The 27,499-nt window shown below is 40.1% G+C and overlaps 1 protein-coding gene across 32 annotated transcripts in view; it reads left to right on the top strand.

Moving 5' to 3' along the window:
• The window catches only part of LOC131684033 (tropomyosin-2), a 155,935-nt gene that overhangs the window by 118,998 nt on the left and 9,438 nt on the right, over positions 1 to 27,499 (top strand). For 6 of the 32 annotated variants that reach the window (XM_058966540.1, XM_058966537.1, XM_058966521.1 and 3 more), the window contains 2 exons: positions 8,881 to 8,950; positions 16,218 to 17,944. In XM_058966540.1, coding sequence (XP_058822523.1) covers positions 8,881 to 8,950; positions 16,218 to 16,300 — 153 coding nt within the window. In that variant the 3' untranslated portion in view covers positions 16,301 to 17,944. Of the gene's footprint in view, positions 1 to 7,746; positions 7,810 to 8,880; positions 8,951 to 16,217; positions 17,945 to 18,133; positions 27,495 to 27,499 lie in introns of those variants that run through there. The other 26 variants (XM_058966514.1, XM_058966507.1, XM_058966510.1 and 23 more) reach the window with 12 other exon arrangements.

The raw sequence follows: 27,499 nt of genomic DNA, 5'->3' as shown, positions 1-27,499 counted from the left end.
ATAGGTGGACATGTAATGCTCGGTAGAAGTAGTTAGTCATTGTGTGTTTGTCACATCATTCATTTCATATTCTCAGAGGAGATTATTCGAAGTTCCATTATTTATTTCATACTCGTCAACAACTACTGTAAAGCGGCTTGGTCGAAGTTCATAAACTGCTACGGTTGTCTGTGGGAATTTGGGAAGTGTTTCTCGAAGCCAATGAGAAGATTGAACTCACAGATAATTTGACACATTTTTTTTGGTAATTTCTTTAAATTTTAAACTCATTAAGTGTCCTTTGTAGAAAACAATTCGTCTCTAGTTAAGAAAATAATTTGAATGTGATTGATAATATTTTTTTTTTTATATAGTTGGATCGGTACCTTGTTCGAATACTAGTTTAACTGGAATTGCTCAATATGAAATGAGTCACAAAGTCATACATATAATACATAATACTGATACCTTGCGTTATCACGGGAGTTGTTTATACACCGGGGTTGTTTCCTATCTTATCGCAGTAGACACGCGCTTGTCTCATCCCTGCGAGCGAATGCGTGTTACTGTAGTGTTTGCTCCGCTTCATGTACGTAAGCGAAAAGTTGTCGCCGTCAGGCGTTGCGAAACTGTAAAGCGGACCCTACACGAGACAGAAATATTGTCAATAATGACATTGACAAGACTGCTTCAATCCATCAATCCCATTTAAATTCTACAGAATCAATATTTCCAAAAAGACCTTACACCATCAATATATTGATCAATATATGATTTATTGTCAATATTTCTGCTCGTGTAGGGTCCGCTTAAGAAGTGATGGTTAAAAATTTGATGTTCGATGTATGCTGGTTCTTGAACCAATAATATTTAGAATGGATATCTGTGTAGAAACATTCATCCATTATAAAACCATCTAGTTTCAGCCAAACGTCACACGTTTAAAACAGAAGCTCTCTCTCTCTCTCTCTCTCTCTCTCTCTCTCTAAATCGTGCCAATTAAAAACGTGAGATGGAGTGAGTGGGGTTGAAATTACCCGATGTCACTCGGAGAATGTTTCAGAGCGAAACCTATATTTTGACTGTTCTACATTTTCACTTATTGGCAAAACCAATTGGCCATTAAAACGAACTGAGTCCATTAGGAAGTTGATAAATCCCAATTATTGGTACTAGTTTGACATTAACTCCAAAGCCTCCATCTGGTTCCGAAGGATATCTATATGCAAAGCTTTTCTGTGCTTTCTTCTCGAGATATCACGCGGAATCAGACAGTTGCTTTAGGCGTTCACGCAAGTTGTAAGACTATTTAGTGCTAATTTTGGTGCTAATTTCGATTTAGCGTCTAATTAGCCCTTTGTTGGTACTAGATACTGACGAGATGAATTCGAAACATAAAATTATTCTAACGTTTATTCGGACACTTAATGAATCTTCGAGTGGCCGGGTGTTCAATTGCTCCGATAATCGTAAAGGGCGAATGCCAAAAATTTAACCAAAATTCTATCCCATACACACAGTATTTTGTAATGCCTCTAGACGGGAAAAAATGGGTTCAAAATTCATGAAAAAATTATGATTTCGTGAACTGAACGGCTTACGATAATCGTGACCGATTTCCGGAAATCATGAATAATAAACCTTACATTCATGAAGCTATTTCTGTTTCTAAAAACTAGTTCAACTAAATCAATTAAAAAATCCGACATATAAACAATTTCCATGAATTTCGCAGTTTTCCACCACGTTATCGTCATATTTTATTCGTGAGTTGACTATCGGATGAAAGAGAATGTTAGGGAAATGGAAAATGACAACACAAATCACAACACGAAATAATCTTAGTCTGGATTCTTCACTCCCGAGGGAATACTGAACCCTACTGATAAAGCCTATAGCTGAACTAACAACAATAACATATCCTTGCGGTTCAGTTCCCTGTACATAGGTTCATCTATATGTGGAGAACCGAAATTCCGGATACGCAAGAAAATTATTGTATTCACAAAGATCACCCAAATAACACTCAGCACGCTGAATAGTAGCGATGTGATAATTGAGTTTGCAATGTCCGGTCAGTGTTCTGGCTAGAATACTGCAATTGTGCTTGGAAAAATGCAGCAAATTCTTTGACATTTTCGGACTCACATCCGACAGAAAAGTTTTTGTTTGAACGCAACTTTGCAAGCTACGTAAATGGTTGGCATATTCAGATGCAACCCAAGAACGAATCTTGTGTTTTATCAATATGATCCATAGAAGGTTTTCAAGCGTCCATTTGATCGATTCGGTTATCGCAACTATACGAGAAAATGCCCAAGAATTAGAACTACCTTAAAAGAACTCAGAGGCAGTTCTCTGTGATGCCTCCGCACAGTCTGGAAAGTGTTGTCAATTGCATCTTCATGAGACGAGTATGCACACAGCTTTTTGAGTCTAACAATCTCGGTCTCTCCAAGAACAAGCTTCTTGTGTGCTGTTACTATGAGTGATTGCTTTATGCATGGCCACATCTAAGTCACTTGAAGAATAGCAATACTCGTAAAACATAATCTTTGCAGAGGTCCCAGTTCGTAGATTTGGGATTACGATATGTAACGATATCTAGGAAGACGTTTTAATGATCAAAGATGAAGTAATAATGAACAAATGGCGATGGTTTGAACTCGTTCGGACGAGCCAGTTTTCCAACTCATGCGCAATACTGTTGGAGCAGAGAGTTACATCTAACACCTCTTCTCTGCCAAATTGTGCAAATGTTGGGCGATTTCCTCTATTGAGTATATGCTGATTCAGTATTCCATCAATTCAGTATCTTTCAAATTGAACGTATTTCCTGTTTATGTTATCAGCAGTCATATTGACAGTGACAGCACAAATATCGCGAGTAGTGAGATTGAATGTAAGACATGTGTAGCACTATTCGTAAGTATACATATACGAAGCATTTCATGTGGATTTGTCATGCCGTTTTTGTAGAAAGCTACGAAGACGGGATTAAGTAGCTTTCCAACATAGATCCCTTTATGGAAATACGGTTCTAGAGCCAAACATATGGAAACTTTTCGTTTCTGCACAAGGCGGAATGGATTCATTTTTGCTGTACGTATATGCTGAAGATATATAACCCGATCTGAGCCGGACATGTTAATGCGGAAAATCAACTAAAGATCGCAAAGATTTTTAATTTTAAGCACCCGAGCTGGATCCAAGGCTCATCCAAAAGTGTCTAAGGTTCTTTCAAACGAATTATTCAATCACTCGAACCTGAAGTAGCATCATACGCGTCCAGTTATATCTGCCTATGGGAAAAAAAATATCTGGCGAGAGGAATTGGCATTTATATTTACTATTATTGAACGTCGAATTTGTAATTTATAAGAAATTTATAAATCGTCGATATCTGAAAGTAGGATAAATCGACGGCTAACGCATGGAGCAACAAGAGGCATAATGATGACAGATTCAAACAACCTTGCCCGTCGCACTTAACCAAAATTTCTATTTTTTATCGAAAACCATTCCTGCAAGAGGAATTTTGTATAATTTATTACATGTATTAAATTAAGCTATGTTAATTGGCAATTCGTATTCGACAGTTTACACGACGTCACCCGCGTTACTAGTTGGTACGGTCAAGCTTATGTCGAAGGGTGTCAATCAAGATTCTCTGACGCGTTCTTGATGTCACATCATTAGCTGGTCCGGTATGCGCGCCAGTAGAGATGCTGCGACTTCTCCAGTGGAGTTCTCGGAACGACTCCAAGTTTCTACAAATCCGCTCATGGCTTGAACAGACCACACAAAATTTTTACGATCAATTCCCTAAAATCATGGAAATTCATGTATTTTCATGAAGGAATCATAACGGCCCAGCCCGAGGACAATCTGGCAGAAAGTGCTTGTTCAAATACCATGACCATATGAGTGCCATCGTTGATAGATTGTCTCTACTTCCCGTAGCTTTCCACTCGCTTGAACCAATATTTTCCGACAAATTTACTTTGATTTGGTATATTGATGATTATCATGAAAAATAAATCGCATAGAGATTTTAGACGCATAACATTTATTGTTTAAAATATAAAATAATTGGTGTAGTTTGCGACTCCGAAGAGAAGAAATTTTATACATGAATAAAAAATACAATGACATACAGAAAATATGACAAATTCTAGCGATTCAATGGTGGTAAAATAGACGTAAACAGCGTCAAGAAATGGTTGGGTGTGATCTGTTCAAAAACCGAATCCGACTCGAATCCGAAAATTCCAAATTCGAAAAGCACGAACCCAACCCAAGTTTAAAATTTCAAAAACCCGCACCCGACCCGAACCTGATAAATTAAAATTGGAAAACCCGAAACCCGACCCGAACCCGAGAAGTTTAAATTTACAGAACCCAAAACCCGTCGGATTCGGTTCAAGTTCGAGGTTAAAAAACCCGAAACCGACCATCTCTAGTTTAAATACCCGCTCACCCAGTTCAAATCGGCGGTGTGGCCACCGATTCGAGTTTGTTGTGCGTGGGTCTACTGAAGCACGGGGTTGGCTGTTTCAATGACGCCTTGCTCCAGTGTGCGAGGATTTTGAATGAAAATCACGTTGGACGAGGCAAAATTGTGTCCTTTCAAACTCGTATCGGGTGACCTTTGGCGGGACTGCTTTACGTTTAATAATGTCTTCTTCGACAATGGGCTATTGTAACAATAAGGTTCGATGTGACAAATGCGCAAAGAATCTTTGGGATGACTCTTGCATTGGGAATCTTGAAAAGTGTGGCTATCGTGAGGAGAGTCCATATGATCTATTATCATTGCCCGCGTACAAGCAGTGTTCGAGGAATCTGAAGCGCTTCCTTACAAGATGCTCTAAACACTCATTTGTAGAATTTTTAGAAGAGCAACGCAACTCACCACGACAAATCATTAGGCTTTTTGTCTCATGAAGGGAGGGGCCTTGACGATCTCCATATGGGGTCATCCTTTAATGATCCTGAAACTATAGGAAGATGAGATTCTCTTGACTACCCCGCCCCCCCCCCCCCCCCCCCCTTCAATAAAACAGCTCGTAAAAGCTCTGACATAAAGCCGAAACAAAAGCTCCTGGTCTTAGAAATTTGAATTTTCATCGATTCCAGGAACACCAAAAATCTCATGTGAGGAGGCAAGCATAGCGTAGTTGGTAAATGGATTGCTTTGTACGCAGCTCACCTGGGTTCGATTGTTAACCCCGCATATAGATTTTTCCAAATAGATTTCTCTAATTCGACAAAGAGCCGAATTAAGGTTAAAACGTCTACAATAGTAACAAAAAAAATTCATGTGACATTTCAACCAGAGATCAAACTAAGTGCGGGTATGGTTGGGTCTAGGTTGACCACCGGCAACTTGGTGACATTGTGGAACTCCTCTCGGCTCCGAAGAGACTGCAATTCTCACGGTACGGCATGAGGTTGGCATGGATTCCTCTAGGTGATATTTGGTCAAGCTTACTCTACGATCTTCGTTAAAGCTTTAAGGAGCTGGTCTTCTATATTGCCCATGACCACATATCTGTCCCACTTATGTTTTTATGAAACTGAAAAAATTAAATGAGCGATTAAATTTTGATAAATTTTCTCTATTTTTTAATTTGAAGACTTTTGTTGAAAATTTTGTGACGTACAACCCCAATATGTTCGTTATTTTTTTCTTTTTTCCACTTTACTTTTGAAAACAACGCCATTTGTTGTGAATAAATCTGAAAGGGAACGACACTGTCCTAGCGTGGTCTTCTGTCGACTTTAGAGGAGTCTCAGTGTCGCACCCCTTACATCTGCTTTCCTTTTCCGTTTCACTTTCGAACAATAATTTAGTGTGTACCTGCAAATGGCACACTTACCCTGACTTATTTTATAAAGTAGATCAAGGTTTCAGCACCCCTTAAGGCTCACACCCATTCAGGCCAACCGCCCACCACGGACCTGTAATGCTTGTTATGCATATAAGTCCCATATTGAATCAAGAAGAAAAATGCTGTTCAAAATGTACTCTTCAATTGAGTCTCATGGATGGGACAGTTAATTTGGTTAGTTTCATTTGTGCATTGTAATTTTGAAATGATCCACAATATTATGCACCGGTGAACTCATTTTTGACAAAAATGTATATCGGTAGTATAGCTGTTTAATATTGTTGTATATGTAGATATATGTAATAGGGCCATCTTACACAACCCCAAGATTTCCAGAAATCCGTCTAGGCCTTGTAATCTCTCTTGATTCAGAAATCGATGTGAGCTGACCAGTTGGTCATCATGAGTCAAGAATAATCCCAAAATTTTATAATTACAGCGTCAAAGAATTCCGACTGTAACCTGTCGTTGTGCACCATTTATGTTCAGTAAAGCCAGCTGTCGGAAATCCATGCTCATTAAGCTTCCTCAACAACCCATCGGCGACATAAAAGTAGTGACAGCATATAACCTCGAGGACATCAGTAGACTCTCAGTTTCCTAATCTCTACTTGTCTTAACGGTAATCACCGATGTTGGTTGCTAAGCATAGCGTGTATCCAGTTGGGGATATATAAAGATTACCTTTGGGGATGAGTTTTGCAATTATTTCTCACCACGCTAATTTAAGACAACCCGTTGTAAGAATACAAGTGATGATTTTCTTCAAAATATGTCTAAAGTGTTCATATTCTCTTTGAAGTAAAACTAGTATGTTTGCCCCAAGATATATCCGGATAAAAAATTTTAACTGTTCATTTAATCGTTTCTGTTCAGAACTCCCCGAAAAGATCATAGAAGAAGTCGTCGGTGCTATGGTTTTCACAACAGCTTCTCTGAGAGCTTCGCAAAATATTCCAAGAAATGTTGGCATTTCTCCAAGGGGTTCCTCTTAAAGCACTTATGACTGATCTCATTGTGCTGGAGAAATTGTGCCAGAACGTGTTAAGTCGCAGATTATGATCTGTGGGAAGATGTGTTTGGTGATGATAAAAGGCCGTTTCTTCAACATCAGCATCATCAACGAGTTTTCCTCCATTTCTTTGCGAAAACACCAGAGTCAAAAACATTTTTTTAGCCATTGTCAGATTTGATTCAATGGGTACTTTTGCAAGATTTGTTTGATTTTTATTGATTGGACTAGACCCTGTAATTCCGGTAATTAAGTTTTTTTACAATTTCGTATCTCTGTTACCGACTAGGTTTATACCTTGTACAGGCAACGGAATTTCGGAAATTCGCATATAAAATCATCAGCAAGTATTAAAAAATACAAATTTTAACTGAAAACTTGAACGTAGTTCTACTGTGGTTGATTGTATTGATCCATTAACTTTCTCATGTCAGAGCTACACCGTCGCAATACAAAAAGATTTACTAATCAAGCCGACAAGGTATATCTTTCTTATCTCAATACTCTTATCGTGTCTGAAATCTGTGAGTTCAACTAGGGCTTAGAGTGACACGTCGCCCCTTTAAATATTGTACACCGAATCTGCCGATGAAATCTAGTATATATTGTGTCCGGAGACGGGGTTGTGAGCCACATATTGAAACGATTAAGGTTATGGTCATCCATTTACCATTCAAGGCCTATACCACACTGACTGTTGTACGACGACATGACAAACGAATTAGTCTTTTTACACCAATCAACGTAAAGCGAATGTGTAACCCAGCGCAATACAAAAAGTAATTCAAATCAGTTTAAATTGTTACAATTTCTATTATATGCTGCAAAACTAAACAACAATACGCACCCTAACACTTGCAGGCCATGGCATCACGTGATTCGGTTGAAGATAAAATCCACCAATTGAACGATAAGTTGACCAATGTAAGTGTAATAACACAGGCAGAGGTAGGACTCACTACCACCGCTGTCTGTTATCCAAATAGCAAATCAAAGTAATCCAATAATCGGTACAGGGTCACACCCGAATATGCGTCGGTTAATCAAAGGCGGCATTTATTATTTAATTAGTAAAATTGACAACAGAACAACAAACACGCAATCTTTTCGAACTCAAAATGCAGGCTACCTACTTTGATGGGATACACTTTCCAATAACCTAACTAGAACCTATTTAGCTCCAAAGACAAATTCTTTCCAATCTCGCGTTCCTTTGTGCGTTAATATCTAACCGGTTACGAAATCACCGTGTCCACTACAATGATAACACCTTCACGCAGTTACTGTCCCCATTACCGTAACGTCATTACTGGGTAAATAGTAGAGTAATTTGGGTTCCGCTTTCGATTTACCTCTGGTTTGGGCAATCCGGCCATCGAAGTACACGTGGGGGTAACGAGTGGGAAGGCAGACAGTTTGATCTGGTACGTAGACGTGCGTGCATTTAATGGCGGTTGTCGTAGGTGGTGAGGATGCCGCTGAAATTTAAATTGGTTTATTTTTCGGGAACAACCAGTCTAATAGCTGCCTGCCTTCCTATGTGGTGAGGTGACGGTGTCTGCGGGTGTTCGGTAAATCGTGAAAAGTTAATTTGATCCAATTTAGTTTGTAAGTTTATCTTTCGCTATTTCCGGGTGATTTTAATTTACTTGTTTACGTTTACGATAAAGGTAAGGGATTGGTGTTTGTGCTGTTAGTTTACGTATGTTTTCGTTTGATTTGATTGTAAAATGTACCAAGAACGCTTCTAACCGTCGGAAATTGCATGCTACTAATCAGGTGTATTAGTTTTACAACAATTTGTTTAATATAATGTTGGTTCTTGTTTGTGACATTAATTGTTTCAAAGTGCACAACCAAGAGCCGACATGCTACGCAGTTCTAGTGCAAAATTGATTCAGGAACTAATTCGTTTTTCTCTTCATTTTCAACCTTCTCCGTGTCCGGCGTGATTCAAACTCAAACACTTCAACAACTCCATCAACCGAACGACAGGCTGAAGCCCGTGCTGAATTCGCTGAGCGTTCCGTTCAGAAGTTGCAGAAGGAGGTCGACAGACTCGAAGGTAAGTGCTTCGATTGTGGTTGAATTTTGTATCGATATGCAAAAGCAAAAACACAAAAAAAATCGAGTGCAAAAACAAAGCTCTCTAGTACAAAACTAACCCAGAACTAGTCACACGTGCGCACTACTAGGAAGATGTGTTCCGTTTTCTATTGCTAACAGCACCGTAAAAAATCGAAAAAGTAACTAGGTTCGCTAGAATCTGATAATAAGCTAATGTGCAGCGCAGAGATTCGGCGCGCAATAGTGGCTCATGTTGTGACGTATTATAATTATGCTATTGATTTTTTTAAACATTCTTTTACTTTTTTGTTACTCCTAAGACTAGAATTGTAGAGCATTTGATACTGATAAAGTTTTTACGTGTGACATTTTTTAAAAGCATATTCTGCCGCTGTACGGATAACTGCCCCATGTGCTATGGGATTCCCTATACACATGGGACAATTATGCGTAGAGCGGAAGTATAGAGCTTATACATATACAGATGGACTTTCATCCATCTTGACCACATTTGCAACTGCAGCGGAAGTTTCGAAAATCAGGAGTGAATCCAGAATTTTTTTAGGAGGGGTCTAAAATTTTGATTTTGATAATACGTAATACGTCTCATTTAATGAAAATCAGTGAATTTGGTTTAGAACGATTTTGAGTTTGAAACTAATTTAAAATTGAAAATTAATAAATCTTTCGGGGGTGGTCCGGAACTCCAGAACCCTCCTCTAGATCCACCCCTGTCAAAAATTGTATTTAATTGTTCTGTTTTCATAATTTCGAGAATGATTCCTGTATATTACTGGATACCAATACTAAAACTAGGGTGCAAACATTATTACGCTTACGGTAAATTTTAAAACAATGGAAAATTAAAAAGAAGTAAAATATTATTTTTGATATTTTTTATTCGTTTGAAAGGGATATGTTTCTTTAAGTCTTATAACGTTAATCTTCGAGTTTCGATTTGCTGCAATTCCGACCTCAACATGCTTCCGGAACCAGAGTCGGAAAATGTTTTTTTCATTTGCCAAAATCAGGCGAAACTGACGAAAGAACGAAGCTTCTTTCCATACCACTAGCACTTTGCGAAATCGAAAATGAGACAACAGGCTAAGACAAAGCAAGCATGTAGCAGAGCGTTTTCATTATTCTCTCCACAGGCTCGTTTTCGCTTTGAGATTCAGAATGATATTGGTACATTCGATATTGAACTTACTGCTGGGGAAACGAACATACACTAGCAATGATATTTATTTGTCGATGCTCGATTCTGTAGATTTGCGAGCTAATGATGGTATTGTAAGACGGAAGCCTGATCGGTGTGCATATTTTTTATTTTAGCTATGTTCTAGTTGCATTATTAGATGCACATTGCATTAATTTCATTTAATAAATGAAAATCGCAAATTACTGACCATGCATCAAAACGAAATTGCAACTTCGGATTGTCATAGGAAAACGAAAGTCGCTGCTGCTGCTACTCGTTTTCATAGAATCGAGAGAGGAGGGGACATCGTCTTTATTGTTTTATTTTTTCATGCAGTTAGCGACGAAAGAGGCAGGGAAAGGACGAAAATGAATTCTCTGAATTTCGTCGTTCATTGAATTGGTTTGAGAATTTTAGGCTCTGTCCGGAACACACGACAGGTTCTAATAATGCTGTTCAAGTCCATATCTCTCCAGGGAAGGGTCCATGTTTTTCTAAGACTTGCTGTGCTTAAGTGGCTTTTAGGCCTGCATGGCGTGTCATACTCAATAGTACAATGGATGGAGGCCCCATATCCTTCGCTCAGAACGGCAGATATTTCCGAAACCAACATCTGAGTGCGGTTCGAGGTGTGGCACGGAACCACACTATCGAAGCGCCCTTTTGTAGTTGTCCCACATTTAGTTTCGATTTTTTATCCATGAATGGACATGCTTACTAAAAAAGCCGATGTAGAACTCCGTATTCACTTTGTCGTATTCTGTAATGAACACTGGGTCCATTTTTTACCATCCGACGCCACCAAAGAGCCACACGACCCGCTAAACCAACTACTGTTTCATGGAACCTGATTCCTCGACTGTTCTGCATTACTTCGAGCAGGGATTTTTTCTATGTGCATTGAACACACCCTAATCCAACTACTCAGTAGTTTGTTCCTTCAGTAAGGTTACAGCACCCCTACTCGACACACTATCAGTTTTCGACCAACGTGGCAAATTCCGGATGGGAGTTGGGAAGCTAACTGTGGGTAGAGAATTACTGCTCTTCCCCTACGAGGACAATTTGGGTGGCACACTCCAGATTGTCTAATTCTAATTTACTGAACCCTACGGCTCCATTGTGCCATTCAACACTACAACTTGGCTTCCTTGTGCCGTTCAGCACCGCAACTTGTTGAGCTCTTTGTCGTTTAAGCCCTTTGGCCCCCTTCTTGTACCAGTTAGTACCACTTCCTCGTTGAGCTCTCGACTTGTTCGCGAACTATTCGGTCTAGTCCCTGACGATGGACCTAATTTACTCTAAGGGAGAATGTCTCCTAAAACCGAGCCAACCAGCGAGGATCCGAGGTCGGTCCGGCGATTCCGGTGAATCCAGGCATTAGATTCGCTAGTGCCCCGACGACCCGCAACTTGTGGTGTCTTCTTGCGATCTACACAGCCTTGCCTACTCCGACAAAGAATTCTCCGGCGAAAGAAGTTCTCCCGACTCCGATTCTTTGCTATATTTCTCTCGGACCTAGCGGTAGGGTGCCGAGCTCAGTCCGATGATTGTGGATGGGACAAGGCGTTCGGTTCGCTGGCGCCAAGACTACCCATACATTGGGCTCTGTCGCGGTCTACTCGACTAATCCCCAGTGGTAGAACTAGCCAACTCCAGCAAAGAGTTTCCTGGCGGTGATTGCCCTCCCGAAATTTTTGCTCGCTGTTCATCACGCCTTTTCCGCTGTGAGACAGACATGATCTGCGTCACCATTTTGTTGGCCGCGTTCTACGTGATTACGTCGCCTATCATTTTGTGGACAACATTATCCGGGTTGATATCCGGTCTTCTCGTTTCAAGCATCTCCCTGCGTATCGTTTCGAACCTCGGACATTCGGTCACGTTTCTTCGATTGTAGCGCTCGATATCCTTCGCCAGGGCGATGCAGATGGTGATCATCTCGGCGATATCGCGTGCTGTCTCCAACAATCTTGTTCTGTACAAGCTCGCGATTCGTACGGCCAACTTCCTATACAGCTTTCGCGGTTCCGCTTGGTTTTCAGTGTAGTACCCCAGGCCGGAGCTTCATATTACAGTATCGATAACGAAAGCTAGCTAGCTGACATCTCGTGTTGTTTCTCGGACTGCCGATATTGGACATGATCTTCGCAATCCCGTTCGTTGCCTGCGCCTAGTTTTCTGAGTGTATCTAAACACTTCTGCAGCACCATCCTGAATATGTCCGGATATACCAAGCTCTCAGCGCTACGTTTGGTATTCCATCCGGACCGGGGGCTGGGTGCCGTCTACTGCTTGGCTCCAGTGTTTGTGTCATTGTGGCGTCACAAGCCGTCACAATTCTTCTTGTTAGATCAGTCGCATCAAAGTTCTCGGTCTCGCTGTCCGGATCTTCCATTTCCGGTCACCGGTCGTCCTTCTCCGCGCTACAGCGAAGTTTCTTGGCCAATGTGGTAGCGAATCGCCTGGTGGTTGCTATGGGTACTCCAGTCCATGTTCGCCGTCAGTGAAGGACTATAGAATGTACGTCGATGATAGACTCCCTCTCGTCCCTTCGAAATGGGCTAACGGAACCTTCACTACACAATCGTACTTCTAACTTCACTAGAGCGTCCTGCAGGATACATCCTCTTATGTTGGTTACTCTACGGCCCACTTCACAATCCAGGCATTGAAGTCACCACCAATAACTACCGGCTTTCGGCACCGCAAGGCATTTCTGTAAGACTTGTAGCTCCCGTTTTCGTGAGCTTGTGATCTATTTAACTTCTGATACCATGAGCTATTTAGCTCCGGTTTAGTTTACTTTCCAACTTTGTCGCGATCTACTCGGATTGTCCCCGGCGTTAAACTCATCTTAATCTGACTGAGATTTTTCCGGAAACGGAACTTCTCTCGGTACCGATGTCCTTTTCTTAAACCAATTAGCTCCCAGTTTGTCACGATACAAGTGAACCATTTAACTCCGCTTCGTCGCGATCTACTCGATGTAGTCTACAGCGGTAGACCTAGCCTCCATAACGAGCCAACCGGTAGGTGCCGTGGTCTCTCGTTAATTTTTACTACAAGAATATATTTTCAGAAGATAACTTTTTCAAAAGAAGCTTAGAGAATTCTATTTAAATTATTAGGCACATTTTCGTCAAATTGATTCAATTTTTCAAATTTTAATAAAATATTTGGGTGAGGGGGAGGAGTGGTTCCGTCATTCTCTCCATATATTACACCGTTTAGATCCTCTGCGTGCTTGAGCCGCTTAGTTCGGAAATCCACTCAAATATTTCCCAGACGGAAATTTTCGAGGGCCATTCTTTGGCCCGTTTTCATGAGCCATTTAGCTCTCGACTCAGTGAACTATTTGGCTCCTGATTCCATGAACCATTTAGCTGCGGTATCTCGCGATCTACTCGAATAGTCCCCAGCGTTGAATTTGCTCCACTCAGACTGAGCGTTCCCCGGCGGCGGAATTACTCCCGATATCGACACCCGTTTCCATGGAACATTTAGTTCCCTTCTTTATCAAGATCTATTCGGAAATTCCCAGTGGTGAAATTTTCATACTCCGACTGGGAGTTCTTCGGCGTCGAATTTCTCTCGGTACTGATGTCCGTTTCGCTTTCCAAGATATACTCGGATAGACCCCAGCTATGAATCTATTCAACTTCTACTCCCCAGCGGTAGATTTCTTTCGATACCGATGCTCGTTTGTAAGTAGGGATTTGCCCCCTACTCGGGTTCTTATTTGCCCGGCGTACCCTTCTTTTCAGGGCGGCCTAGGTGTTTCTACAGAATTTCGGATTTTCGTAACAACAAAAAAGTAAACAAACAAATAAACTAAATTTACCGTATTTATTTCACTCCTACTCTCCACTGCTGCTGATGCGGGATCCCAATGCTGCTGGTGAAGGGAAGGCGGGCGGTTTCCTTCCGGCAGGCCAGGACAACAACGGCCGCGTACTCGTCCGGGTCTTCCTCTTCCTGTACTGTGCGCTGCTGGATCTCGTCGATCTGCTGCTACCGTTGGCGAGAAGACGGGCGGTTTCTTCCGGCAGGCCGGGTCAACAACGGCCGAGTTCTCCCGGAATGGCGTTGGCTGCTCCGGCAGCGGTCCTTGGCGTTTAGCTAGTGAGGTGAGCTTGGCTCCTTTGTTGGAACCTCCCTAGCGACGTTGGCGAATTATCGCCGGATCGACTTGCTCGCCGCAAGCGATCCCGGAAGGCACCGCAGTGCACTTCCCAGGGGGAACCTTTGTCCGCCCTGCTTCGTTCTCCTTGGCGATTAACTGTGGAGGAGAGCTAGGCTCGTTCGACTGATCCTCCACAGTGAAAACGGTCGGTGTTTTGCTTCCTTCTCGTTTAGCCGGGGAAGCGAGAGCACTCCTTAGCGATTAGCTATCCCCCGTACTTACGTGTGCCCGAACCACGGGCCGGCACATTCGACGGTATAACTTGCCGTCGCACGCGCGCACTCTACCTCACTGGCACTAGTGGCGGGAAACTGTCCCGAAAAAGGATCGATTATTCTTGGCGTCTGTTCACTGCCGTGGTTCGTCACTCTCTAAACTTTTTACGATGGCCGCCTTCTGCACGACCAAAACAAACTGCCAACCGCCTTGTCGCACAGCTGTCAACGATGAGCAGCATAACCAGTGCACACGAATTTTCGCAAGAGGAGAGCGGTAGCCTACCTAAGCCCTATGTTACTAATTCACAAACATAAAACAAAAATTATCTAACCTATCTGTACGAATAGTTCACAAACGCGAAAATGAACAAAAATTTACAACTAAATGTGAACGGTACCGAACAGCGGTGAGCATAATTTTACGTAAACAATACACTCTACGGAGTGTATACGCAAAAAAGGGTATATTTCCACCCAGTGCTAAATTGTTACCCTGACGGGTTACACGTTTTCGTGAGTCATTTGGTTCCACGTTTCGTCCCGATCTACTCGCTCAGTGGAACTAGCGTGACTCATGAGCAAGTCGGTAGGGTTTCTGGCGATTCCAGGTAAAGCGTGGCTTCCGTTTTACTGGCGCCCCAACGTACCGTATCTGGCAGTTTGACGCGACGCACTCGCTCTAGTCCCCGGTTAAAAGCAACCGTCACCTTATTAAAAGTTTAATAACTTCTCTTGAGGAAGTTGGATTGATCAGCAGTCTTCGACAAAGTTCACTTACAGCGATAAACTAGTGCATACAGTGTCACCTAGCGGCGAAAATGCAAGTTAGTGCGCTTTCTCCATGTAAAATGTCGAAAAATGCCACACAAATTTGTCCGATATGGTTCAAATTTGGAGCGAACACTCCAGGTGGGACTAGAAATTGATTCAGGGGTAGGACGAATGAATTTTAAAAATCATGTTTTTTTCTGCCACTCAATTGTCCGCGCTTGACTATAAAAGGAGAGAAGTGGGCTAAAAATGAAGGTTTCTCTGTCCATGTAGTACATGAACTGCACATTTTTTGTTGTACTACGGATATAATTGATTAATTGAATTTATTAAATTTTGGGGAGATATATTGTAATTTAATTTCATCTAGAGATACAACAACTGATGTCAACCCACCCATGTCGTCTTTTTGGAACTTTCTTCTGCAGCACTTGCAATAAATTTAACAGTTTTGTAAACAGAATTTTTCATAAAGATACCAGAAACACTGGCTCTGATCCAGTGTGTCAATCGAACCGGGAAAATATCGTAAGTCACACCATCTGATGACAATTATATGAATTCACGTTCAACAATATCAGTATCAAATGTTATTATTAAATAACTGACCTCGGGTCAGCTTAGGTTCTCGAGAATATTATTTAATTTGTTCCATAATTTTCATTTTTTTATTTTCATGTTTGGTTTGATTGCTTAACCCAATAAACAAAACCTGCGTTTTCTATGATGTTGTTTTGTAATAACCCATGCCGCGTGCTATAAATCTACGTGTGTTCGTGTGTTGTATGATTATTTTCTACTGTAAACAAAACCACAACAACAACAACAACAAAACTCGCCATTCGTCGAAAATCAAATTGAACACCAACGCCACACAACGGTCCGGTAGACGAACTAATGCACGAGCGTGCCAAAAACAAAATGCTCCAGGAGGAGATGGAAGCAACCCTACACGATATACAGAACATGTAGAATCTACCTTCAATCATGGGCAGCAATTTAGAATTCGTCGTATAGGGAGATAGAGAGAGAGCGAGATGGATATGACGGGGAAAGATGATATGGACCCACTAGTCCACGGGTGCCGTTAAACTCTCCTTCTTCTTCTTCTTAAACTTCTTCACACCAACAAACAAATGAACCTTGTTATCTTGCTCTACGCGTCGCTGCTGTTACACCGTCACGTATTGTCATTTGACGTACACCAATACCAACAGGAGTTTATGTTAGGAGCGTGGTGACATCTACCGCACGTGATTGGTAGTGTGCGCCCGCCTGCTGAGATTGGTAGATATACTGAAAAGAAAGACACACGATTCCAAGTAGAAATCGTACATTCCGCACAGTTTTTGAGAACAATCAAAAAAGACATTTCCTCTTGCTTCAGTAGAACGAATAGTTAACTAATTGAAGAAATCGTATCAATCAGTTTTAAAGTTGTAGGTTATAATTGTTACTGCCTATTACGATTACAATTATTTCACGATCACTATCTATCCCCTGCTATTTTCTTTCATGTTTTGCCTTTTTTCGAAACGGATTTGAATAGTCTTCCGTAGCACACAAAAGATTGATTGAACGAATTGAGATGTGTACAGCTTGTTGGAGCTCTACATCAACATGTCAAGAGAATGCATTTAAATACACAAACAAAAATATACAAAGGCGAAGTTATGTCAATAAGTTTCGCGTGTGTATCGGAACAACCAGTTAATTATTGAATCAATCAATAAATTATAAAATTGCACAAAAATCGTAAAAGGTAAAGAGAGGAAGATAAAAAAAACACTTCTGAATTTAGTTATGCCTAGAGTTTTAAGTAGTTTCAAGCAAAGTCGGATCGAGGGCACGCTTGTGTACGCGAGTACGTACGTACACATAGAACAAAATTGTCCTAAATAAGAGCAAAAATCATCGCGTTCGTGTCCTACTGTCGTCGCTTTTTCGTTTTGCTTCGGTTTTAATGCAAATCCTCTTCCTACTTCCAGATCGTTTTTTTATCTGCAATAAGTTATCCCAATATATTTTTATTAGAACGGATAAAAACAAGATGAACCGCAGTAATTTATGAACAAGCAGATTTTTTTTAAATATTAGTCTTAGATAATAACATGAGATATTCCAGAGAAGGAAGAAAACTGTAAACGGTAAAAAATTGGTCGGAAGAAGTGTGCAGAGAAAGTGCCTTTTGTTTACTGGGTTGTCGCTCAGTTCAGAGGAACCTTTTCCGATCGATTTTGAACCGGATTCAAACACTTGAAATTGTGTGGCATAGCCATTTGGAGAATATTTACTTCTTTGTCAAAACCTAAATTAAGCGTCGTAAGTTTTAAGAACCGTGTACATCTTATTCCACCAATTCATTCCACTCTGTGTACGTAATTTCACATTTTTAAGGCAGGTTACACAGTATGAAAATAGAACAGTTTAGTTTCCATGTGAATGTACACAGAATCGTTACAAACTCTTTTTTTTCACAAATCGAAACTCATTGCAATTTTACGACAGCAAACAGCAACAGCAAGAACAACAGCAACTGCAACAACAACCACAACAACAACAACAACAATATCGTATTGAGTGTTTATAATAATATATTATTTTATTTAAAGCCGAGTTTGCCTGCGTTTTATTCTGTGTAAATATGGTTTGATTATGTGTTCTATTCGTTCTGTACCATTTCTTTTCTTTTATATTTATGGCTTCTGTTATGCTTTTTTCTCCTTCTAATCCGCCTTACTTCCGTCAAAACAAAACCAAAAAAACAATTAACAACCCTGCAAACAAAATAATTGGCTACGGCAGACGAACTGATTATCGAAAAGATCCGCTTTGCCGAGATTGGCGACGATTTGGACTTTGCCTTTGTCGACCTCATTCCGGGTGTCGATCCGATCTGGACCGATCGACGTCCGAAGCCGAAGACCCCGCCTCCACCGCCGAAGCTGCCGACTCCACCACCACCGCCACCGGCAACGAAGGAGGCCGAAGTGGCTGCAGGTGCTGCTCCTCCAGCCGAAGGTGCTGCGGAGGCAGCCCCAGTGGAAGCTGCCAAACCGAGAACTCCAAGCCCGTTCGATCTACAGAAGCACTTCCCACCGGAAGCAGCCGAAGTGCCATACGTGCGCTCGGCATCCGGAACTACGCCACCGCGAGATGTCGCCGCCGAAACGGCAGCTGAAGCAGAAGCGCAAGCTGCAGCCGCGGCAGCGGAAGCTGCTCAAGCTGCTGCTGCTGCTGCGGCAGCCGCAGCTGCTGCCGCGGCCGCTGCCGAAGCGGCACCACCAGCTGAAGCAGCTGCACCTGCTGAAGGTGAAGCACCCGCGCCGGCTGATGGTGCCGCTGAGGCCGCTCCTGCTGAAGATGCCGCGCCGGCGGAAGCTGCCCCTGCTGATGCTGCCCCCGCTGAGGCTGCCCCAGCTGAGGAAGCGCCCGCGTCCTAAGCCATGCCATCAAAATATCGCTTTTTCTCACTCTCCTGACTCTCTTTATTTTCATTTCTTCCGTTTAACTTTCTTTTAACGTATTTCGCACGATGGATGTTATTGCGCTGCCCTAAGAACACACTAAATATGAATGGTTCTTCTTCCTACCGCAATAACCTATCTAAATGTCAGAATGTTACGTTTAACTGTCTCTTTTTAATTTAATTTTTCAAATAAAAAATAATTGCTTGATTTATACAATAACGTTTTTAGTTCACTGGTATGAAAGCCCTCGCGTTTCATAGTAGTTTTATCGAACCCGAGCCGAAAACGAACGAAAAAGAAACAACCTACTTCGATTGTGCCGAGTTGCGACGGAAAAGTGCGTAAGACAAGAAAAGGTCCATGTTATTATGTTTGCTAAGGATGAAATTTAACTGCCGGAAAATTGCGAGTTTTAAGTATTTATTAATTCGGGAATAGCTGTTACTTTTAGACGTAATGATACATATTCATTAGGGGAACCCGGGGCTGTTAAGACAGTAGGGGTAATTCGGACCCCCTCGATTTCTCAGAAAATAGCAGGAATTTCTGACTATCGTACATATTAGCGGAACCGCTATTCTGAAACATTAATTTTGAGAGCTGAATTTGATTCATTGTTCTTTGTAGAAAAAGGACACAACATGTTTCGTTATTTTGCCATTCTCAAAACGAAAATCATTATAATTAAAAAACAGCGATTAAATCAATAAATAGAAGTGAAAAAATAATTGGTAAGTTTTTTGGAAAGCTTGAGGTTCCTAGTTTATGGAATAATTTTTGTTTGGGTGAAAATACAGATATTTTCAGGACGCTCACCACTTTTGTGCGAAATGAGCGTACGGGGCTATTCGGGACCCCCTATTCCGTCAACCACCGTTCAGCGGCTTGCGGCTGCGCACACGCCACAGCAAAGAAAATACATGGGCCGCCAATCGACAGCTGTGACTTACCAGATAAAGTTTTTGTAAAGCAATTTATTTATTTATTGCTTTTAAAGGAGTGTCTCTTAGAAATATTTCATAGATAAACATAATTCCATTGTAAAAAAAATTAAAGAAAAATTACGGTCTGAATTGCCCCGTAGGAAGGTCCGAATTACTCCTACATTGTAAAAGGATGGAAAAATGTAGAGGTTTGCAAATCGTCGCCTAGTGCTGCTGTTGAGTGGAGCAAATGAATCTTTTACGGCACCAAAATGTAGCTGAGGTTTCAAACTAACAATTAGGACCTTTAATCAGTAAACTTTTTCACATCTATCCATCTAAAAGGGCGATTTGCTTAAGTAGGTCCGAATAGCCCCGGATTCCCTTATGTATTGTTTAATGTAGATAAATATAAAATGAAAAAAAAAACTACGAGCTTTAGCGACTTTGCAAACTGCGCATCAAATTTTCGAGTAATAAGTGTTAGACTACCACCAGTTTTAGAAATTCAGGATCCCTTGAATCACTTGGAGCTTAGTCATCTATAGATACAATAATTTGAACAAAGACTTCACAAATCTCTAAAAGCAACCGTGATACTTGTTCAGAATACTGTGCGCACCTACCTACTATGCCGCCATGTTTTTGAGACCAAGATCTAAAATTTCAGGTTAGGGCCGGTTCGTACGAACGAATACAGAATTTGTGATGTTTGACAGACTACCCATAAACATCGACAAGTTTGTACCTGTGTACAAGATTCCGTGCACGCGTTCAACCTAAAACACGCTTCCTCTCGATGTACAGCTTCACCTCGAACATTGAGCCCAAGCGAACGATGTACAAACTCTAGCTCAAACATCCGTGTACGTACACCGGGTGCGTACAGGTGCACGATTCGCACAAGGCAAAAATAGTCAAAGCTAGTGATGATGAGAGTGAGAAAGAGAAAACTATTTAATATGAGCACAGAACCAAGGCGAACATTGTGAACGATGTTCATTTGGGAAGACTGGTGTTTGAATTCGATTGATTCTTGGTAATCGAATCCCAGCATAATTTCATTCAGCGTACTTAAGCCAACCATGCAACTACCGGCTCCCCAAATAAGCAGTCACTGATGTGCAAAAATGATTTCATTAGAGTTTTCTACGTGGTGTACTCAGTTAACTTGTGTTACTGCCGGAAATAACGTTAATTTTCCAACATTATTTTTTTGTTTACATTCTGAATAACAGATTTCGAAAGTTCTGTGCAGAGTGGTAAAATATCTTTCGTTTGTTAATTTGGACGTAAACGCTAATCGATTTTCAAGGCCGGTTGCGGAAACGGAAATAACATTTCTGCGTGCTAGGAATCGCTTTGAGCGAAGAAAGGTTATTGTATTTGTAATATGCCACTAGGAAAATAAAGACTGCACTCGAATAATAAATACATGAAATGCAAAAAATAGGCCTCCAATCTTTCCCTGAGTCCAAACTAACAAAAAACTTGGTAGAATATAGATATATTTTAATGTTTTGCCATTTATTGCTTCGTTGAATGTTCTCTCACAACTCAAACGCTCACACCTTTACATGACCCTTTTCATCAAGTTTTAGGCCTTGGGATTGTTTAGACAGTTTCAATCCTACTTTGTTTAATTCTTTAAAAATACGAAAATGATTTACCATGGCTCTACATGTAGCTAGGGCGTATTTGAATGGTTGACCTCTTTTGTAGAATAAATAAAATAGATCTCAGAAGGACAGAAATAACTGTTGAAGGCGTTTGTCCGTATAGAACCCAGATATGAGCAAGGGCTGACTTTTTCCGGTACACCTACAGATCGCTTGCCAGACAAAGCATTTTTGGCGAATTTCGGCAGTTTTTTCTTTCGTTATATCTGCTTCACTTAGACTCAGAACATTTTATTTATTCTGTACCAGCATTTTTAGCGATTTTATTTGAAATGTTTGGACACCGATTTGTTTACACGTGTCTCACTGGTAAAAGTTGCGTTTTGATGCGTGTAGTTATAAAAAGTTGTACTAGATGGAAGACGGGAAATAAAAATAAATTCTGCACACCCACGTCAAAAGCTGGATTGGTTAACTTCAGTGCCCATTTTTTCCAACATCGAGCCATTTGTGCTTCATTCGGAGTCGTTCTTCCAGTTTTTTTAACTTTCCTTGATAAATACCCAATACGTTTCGATTCGGGACAGTTTTTTGACTATCTTGTGAACAAAATCCACTTTATTGTCACGGTACTACTATAGCACTTCTGTAGTAGTAGCTTGCCAGAACTTAACTGGACCTATGAGTCTTAATAAAAGCCATTTTACATTTTTCTAGGCTTACTCAGCTTCGAGCTCGTCGTCGAGCTTCGTTTTTGTCCGCGTCTGAAAATTCCTTACCAGATTATCATTTTTTGGGATAATTATCGTCGAAAAACTTGACTTGAAATTTCAGAGTATATCACCCTGTGCTGTGGCCCTGATAATACTAATGTCCAGAAATCTTCAGAAACTTCAATATCCAGCTTTTTCGAAATATTTTGAATTCTTTGAATTTTTTGACGTGGTTTTGCTGGGTCAATTTTCTTTTCTCGTCTTTCTATCTAACACAACTTTTTCAGTACTGTACGTCTCAGGACAAATCTTTCACCACTTAAATAATTGCATCCAACAAGTCGCGGCTGATCATTCCAAATTCGATCAGTAGGGGCACTGCTATAGAATAAATAAAATTTCCAGATTCTAAGTTTTTGGTTCTAGTTTCTAAGGTTTTCAGGTTAGCAACAGTGCTCAATGATTGGAGTGGGATAACTTGTATTCACTGCATCTGAATTGTATTCATATTGGAAGACGAATGGTGCTATTTCTGTTGAAGCGATTCTTTTTTAGACTTTGTTTTAGATTGATTGTTCATTGAATGATTGTGGTAATGGAGGCTATGGTCCAGTGTAGTAAAATTCAATCGAAATTCATAATAATTTAACACATCAGTTGCTCTTGATCTGAAGTTCAGTTCATGTCTTTTCATTCACCGTCGCTTTTAAATGAGTCACAGTTCATATTCAAGCTACTTCGTTTGATCCTCTTAAATGAATAGATGTCGTTTTCAATTGACCCAGTGAGCATCAGTCAAATGAGATCCGGGTATACGGTTGAACTCGTTCAAAGTCGAAGATGATAGGTACCGGAAATTATGGTTATAGTCATTTTAAATTAAAAAATGAGGGCAACATGGATATCATTCAAAAGGAGGCCATTTTGAAATCCGAGATGGCGGCCTTCGGCGAAAAAAGCTATCAATATGGATATCGTTTGAAAGGGGGTGGTATACAATTGCCGGAAATTTACGAAATCCAGGATGGCGGCTTCCGGTTACCACAAACCAGTGAAAATAACTATCAATATAAGTATCATTTAAAAGGAAGTAGTCATCAAATGCGGGAATTTGATGGTTTAGGCCATTTAGGTAACCACCGAAGTGAACACCATCATAAATGTAGGTATCGCTTGTGAAAGGCTGATCAGTAGATGACGCAAACTGATGATTGAATACATTTTGTAATCCAGGATGGCGAATTTTGGTTACTAAAAATCATTATATCCACCATTAATATGGGAATAATTTGATAGATGGAAGTTAGGAGACGGAAAATTATGATTGAAGCATTTTTGATATTTAAGATGACAGCTTTCGCATAACTTCGAAACGGAGTATTTTTGAAAGGGGAAAGAAAGCAGATGTTGAAAATCGAGTCATTTCCAAAGTCAATTTGTCGACTTCCGCTTATCATCCGTAAACGTGAATAGTTCTTGGAAACTATTTTTACCTAGCCGCTCTGATTACGTTCAAATCAGTATCCAGCAGTTATACAAAATATGTGTTAATCATAAGTATAGCTCGCACTGAATTAATGCTTGGCTAAATGATCAGGAGTCAGATCACCAGCCATCTCAAAAAAATTAGACCCCATGATAAACTGCATTAAAAATTATCTTTGCGCTGTATGAATTTATTATCTTGGTCGGAGTTGTTTTCATGTCAGTGAGTGTTCATTCATATTCATTTGAGTGTAGTTCATTGGAATGGTTTACTTCCATAAGCTGAGACCTTGTTAATGTGATGTTTTCAATAGAAACTAAACAGGCAAAAACGTCAAATGACCAGAAGCTGTTATTCAATTGACAGTGAAGCAGCGGAAGTCAACTGATACAGTGGCGGTATGCTTATAGTGAATGACTTGCAGTTTCACTTTAAACATATATTTTCGTTTGAAATTGACTTTTTACCGCACTGGTCTGGTTCTTACATTTTTCCAGTTCCAGTCGATTGATTTGTATTAACATTTCAATTGGGAAACGTTAACTAGAATCTACCACTACTTTTGAAAGCGAAAAGCTCCAAATAATGCATAATCCCGCACCTACCTCTCGTTCGTAAACAGGAATAATTAAGTTTTATATCGGAACCGTTTTGATAACATTTTAAATTTTCTTTGCTGCTTCTTTACGAGAAGGACCAAACGAAAATAAATTCATGAATGAAAGTCACCAATTGGGACCTGGGTTAATGCATTTAATTTTTTTTAACTTTGTTGCGTCTGAACAGAGTCTTTTCGCTGAGATCTGGCGTCACAATACGTGGCACACGACCATACAACATGCTCGATCAGGGATGCCAAGTGTTTTTCCAAGAAGTCCGTAATAATTTTCGAAAAAGTCTGGAATTGTCTGGATGGCCTATTTTTTTGAAACAGCTTGAGGATTGAATTTGAGGCTATGAGCTTTCAGCATCTTGGATTGTTGAAATTTCCAGCTGATGCAAACTCAACAAAATTTATTCGCTTTTAGCGAACAAAAACTGTGCCATTTTGTGTTTCCAGCTATTCTAAAAAGTTTTGTTTTCAAAATCGTAGCTCGAAAAGTGGTTTAAAAATCAACGATGCATTTTTGTATCTCACTTTGTTATTTTTCAAATTGTCTGGATAAATCTAGACAAATTTTCTGAAATCTGGATCAGAAAAACATAAATCTGTATGTCTGGACGACGCTTAAAAATCTGGAAGAATCCAGATACATCTGGAAGGTTGGCACCCCTGTGCTCGATATCGCTATAACCATCACAACAACAAGCGACCTTCATTCGCTCAATAGGCCGCAGATGTGCATAAGGCTGCACAAAAAAACAATGTTCGAATACCTTGGCAGAAAATTGGTAGAAAATTTGTTCAATAAAATTTTAAAAAGGTTTATAAAATTTTATAAAAATGACTACACAATTATTTTTCCCCTACTGTCCGTGATGAAGCAATGAAAAGGGCTTAAAACAAAGATTTTTTGGTACAGCACTAAGAATATTCCACGATTTTCGGTAAGTGATGTTCAGGTTTTACCGAAATTATAATCTCACTAAGATAGGGCTGTATGAGACGATGCATTATTTGTCCTAGTGAATGGACTCGTCGAATGAGAAATATTTTGTTACAGTTTGGCGGAAGTAATTGATCAGGAATTGTACGAAGCTCATTCCTCATCAAATACAGTTAAATGAGAAGCATCTATTATATCTATGGGTTTATACGAAGAAGGAATAACGGCATAAACTGGGTGCGAAAGTTGAGCTGGACAAGCCTCTCAAAATTTGAAATCAGCTATGGTTTCTAAAATTAATTGACAATCGATATATCCCAATATCGACATCTACCAGAACATTAACCCTCATAGGATGAATCGTATAAACGACACCGAAATTAATATGCTGATATTTAAAAATTTTGGTTATTGTGCAGAGAAAGTTGATCTTTGATCAGTATTGCTGTTTCGATTATTCAAAGTAACGTCTCCAAGTACCTTAAGAACTTAATCGTATATCGAGAAATTATTATGAAAAAAACCTGAGCGAAGGTTTTAACCATTAGTGGTAACTGTAATTGGGTTTCATCACTTTTCCCATAAAATGCGACTCGTTTAGATTATATCGTAGAGATACTCAGCTGAAGGAACTCAGGGATATACATTGTCGTAGATATCTTGCAATGGTCCTTGCCGGTTGGCAGCTTTTGATTCTGTAACATAGACTAGTTCATCATCTCCAAGTAGCTCTAACATACAGAAACTGCCAAGGCAGTTGATAATGTTTTTAACGAATGCGTTGTATAGAAGAGAGCTTAGAAATGAGTGCTGGGAAAGACCCACATATCCGACCCAACACCGCACAGCCCCTTAAAGAGATTACAAATATTATCCGTGCAAATTTCACAACCATAGAATGTTTTCAATAACCCATAAATATACCGAACAATGGTCACCATGCGAAAACTTGGTCACCATGCGAAAACTGCATAGGTTTTTCAGGCAATAAGTTGCGATTGGTCAAATATTACGCTGATGCAGCTTCTCTGATCAAAAATTGGTAGAAACTGAGCCAAAAGCTTCTTCACCCAAACCTTTCTTTACGCCATTTTTGTGAGCATAGACCATTTGAAGTTTTGTTGAAAGCAACGTAAGTTAATCTTTAGTCTCTTTCCTGTGTGGAAGCCATTTGCTTCGATTAAGTTGTAGTGGTGGAACATTATCGTTTTCTCGGAGGATTTCGTATGAGACAACAGCACAGCATTTCAATCGGCCGATGCAAGTTATGATTGGATTCTGGCCTTTCGATGGGGTTGTCAATCACGAGGTTCAAGGTTACCCCTTTTAATAAACTTTTTAAGTATACTCAACTAGCGTCGTTTCGCAGCATCTAATTTTTTTTTTAATAAATTGAACTAGATTCTGTCTTGGTACGCGGGGCTGTTGTAAGCTTTTTGTGCCTGAGCTTTTCTCTGCGCTTTTCACATTTCTCAGTTTGTTCACCAAAATTTTACATCAAAAGTGACAATACATATTTTATGTCACATGCCAAAATATGTAAAATTTAATTATCTATCAGAAAAATACGTTGTAATATTATTACGTCAAATGTAATATTCATTTTTTTTCTCATTGTTATTTACAAAATATGTTTTGTATTGTGTTTCGACTTCATCTTTTAATAAACTGACACCTTTTTAATACCAGACTAGATCCAAAACCAAAACCCGATTTGTGTTCCTAAACACACAATTGGTCAAGCGTGATGTATTAAATTATTTATGGGAATTAAATAGCATTCCAAATATCAATTAAGTATCATGTCGTCATGATGTTTTCAAAACTCTAAAGCAACGAATTTAAACATGTTGGTTAAGGTATATTTTGATTGTAGTATGGATCTTGCGGAATATAAGCTAGTGCTAGATATTTAGTTATGTTTATTAGTCAAGAAATTTTAGTAGAGTTTTCCGTAGTCTTGCTATTATTCCCCGAATCGTACGTTAGTTGGCAGGTAAATAATGGCTAGGTCAATTGTATTGTATCCACTTTTCCGAGCACTTTTCCGTCGCAACCTGCACTCATCAGCTCCGTAAAACGCCAGGTTCGTTTCGTTCTTAGCAATCACACGAATCCACCACCAATGGGATCGGAAACTCCTGCGGATCTTTTTTTGGAATGGCTTACATTTAATTACAGTTTACTTCCAAGCTAGAGTTGTGCTTTCCTAACCTCACCGCCACTAGGTAACGTTACAATTTTATTATTCAACTTTTTGACTATATTTTCTCCAACTCCAGATATGTCGTATATTAGTTCTGATTGTTTCTTTCTTTTGTATTCCCACTTCATTTTTACCATCGTTATTCCTTAATCCCCCAACAACATCCCTTATTTCCCAAAACCTCTCACAACCACCCTCGCACCAACA

Source organism: Topomyia yanbarensis, chromosome 2 (assembly GCF_030247195.1).
Source record: "Topomyia yanbarensis strain Yona2022 chromosome 2, ASM3024719v1, whole genome shotgun sequence".
Lineage (NCBI taxonomy): Eukaryota > Metazoa > Arthropoda > Insecta > Diptera > Culicidae > Topomyia > Topomyia yanbarensis.
The sequence above is the reverse complement of the archived record's forward strand: the minus strand, read 5'-3'. Positions and strand labels throughout refer to the sequence as shown.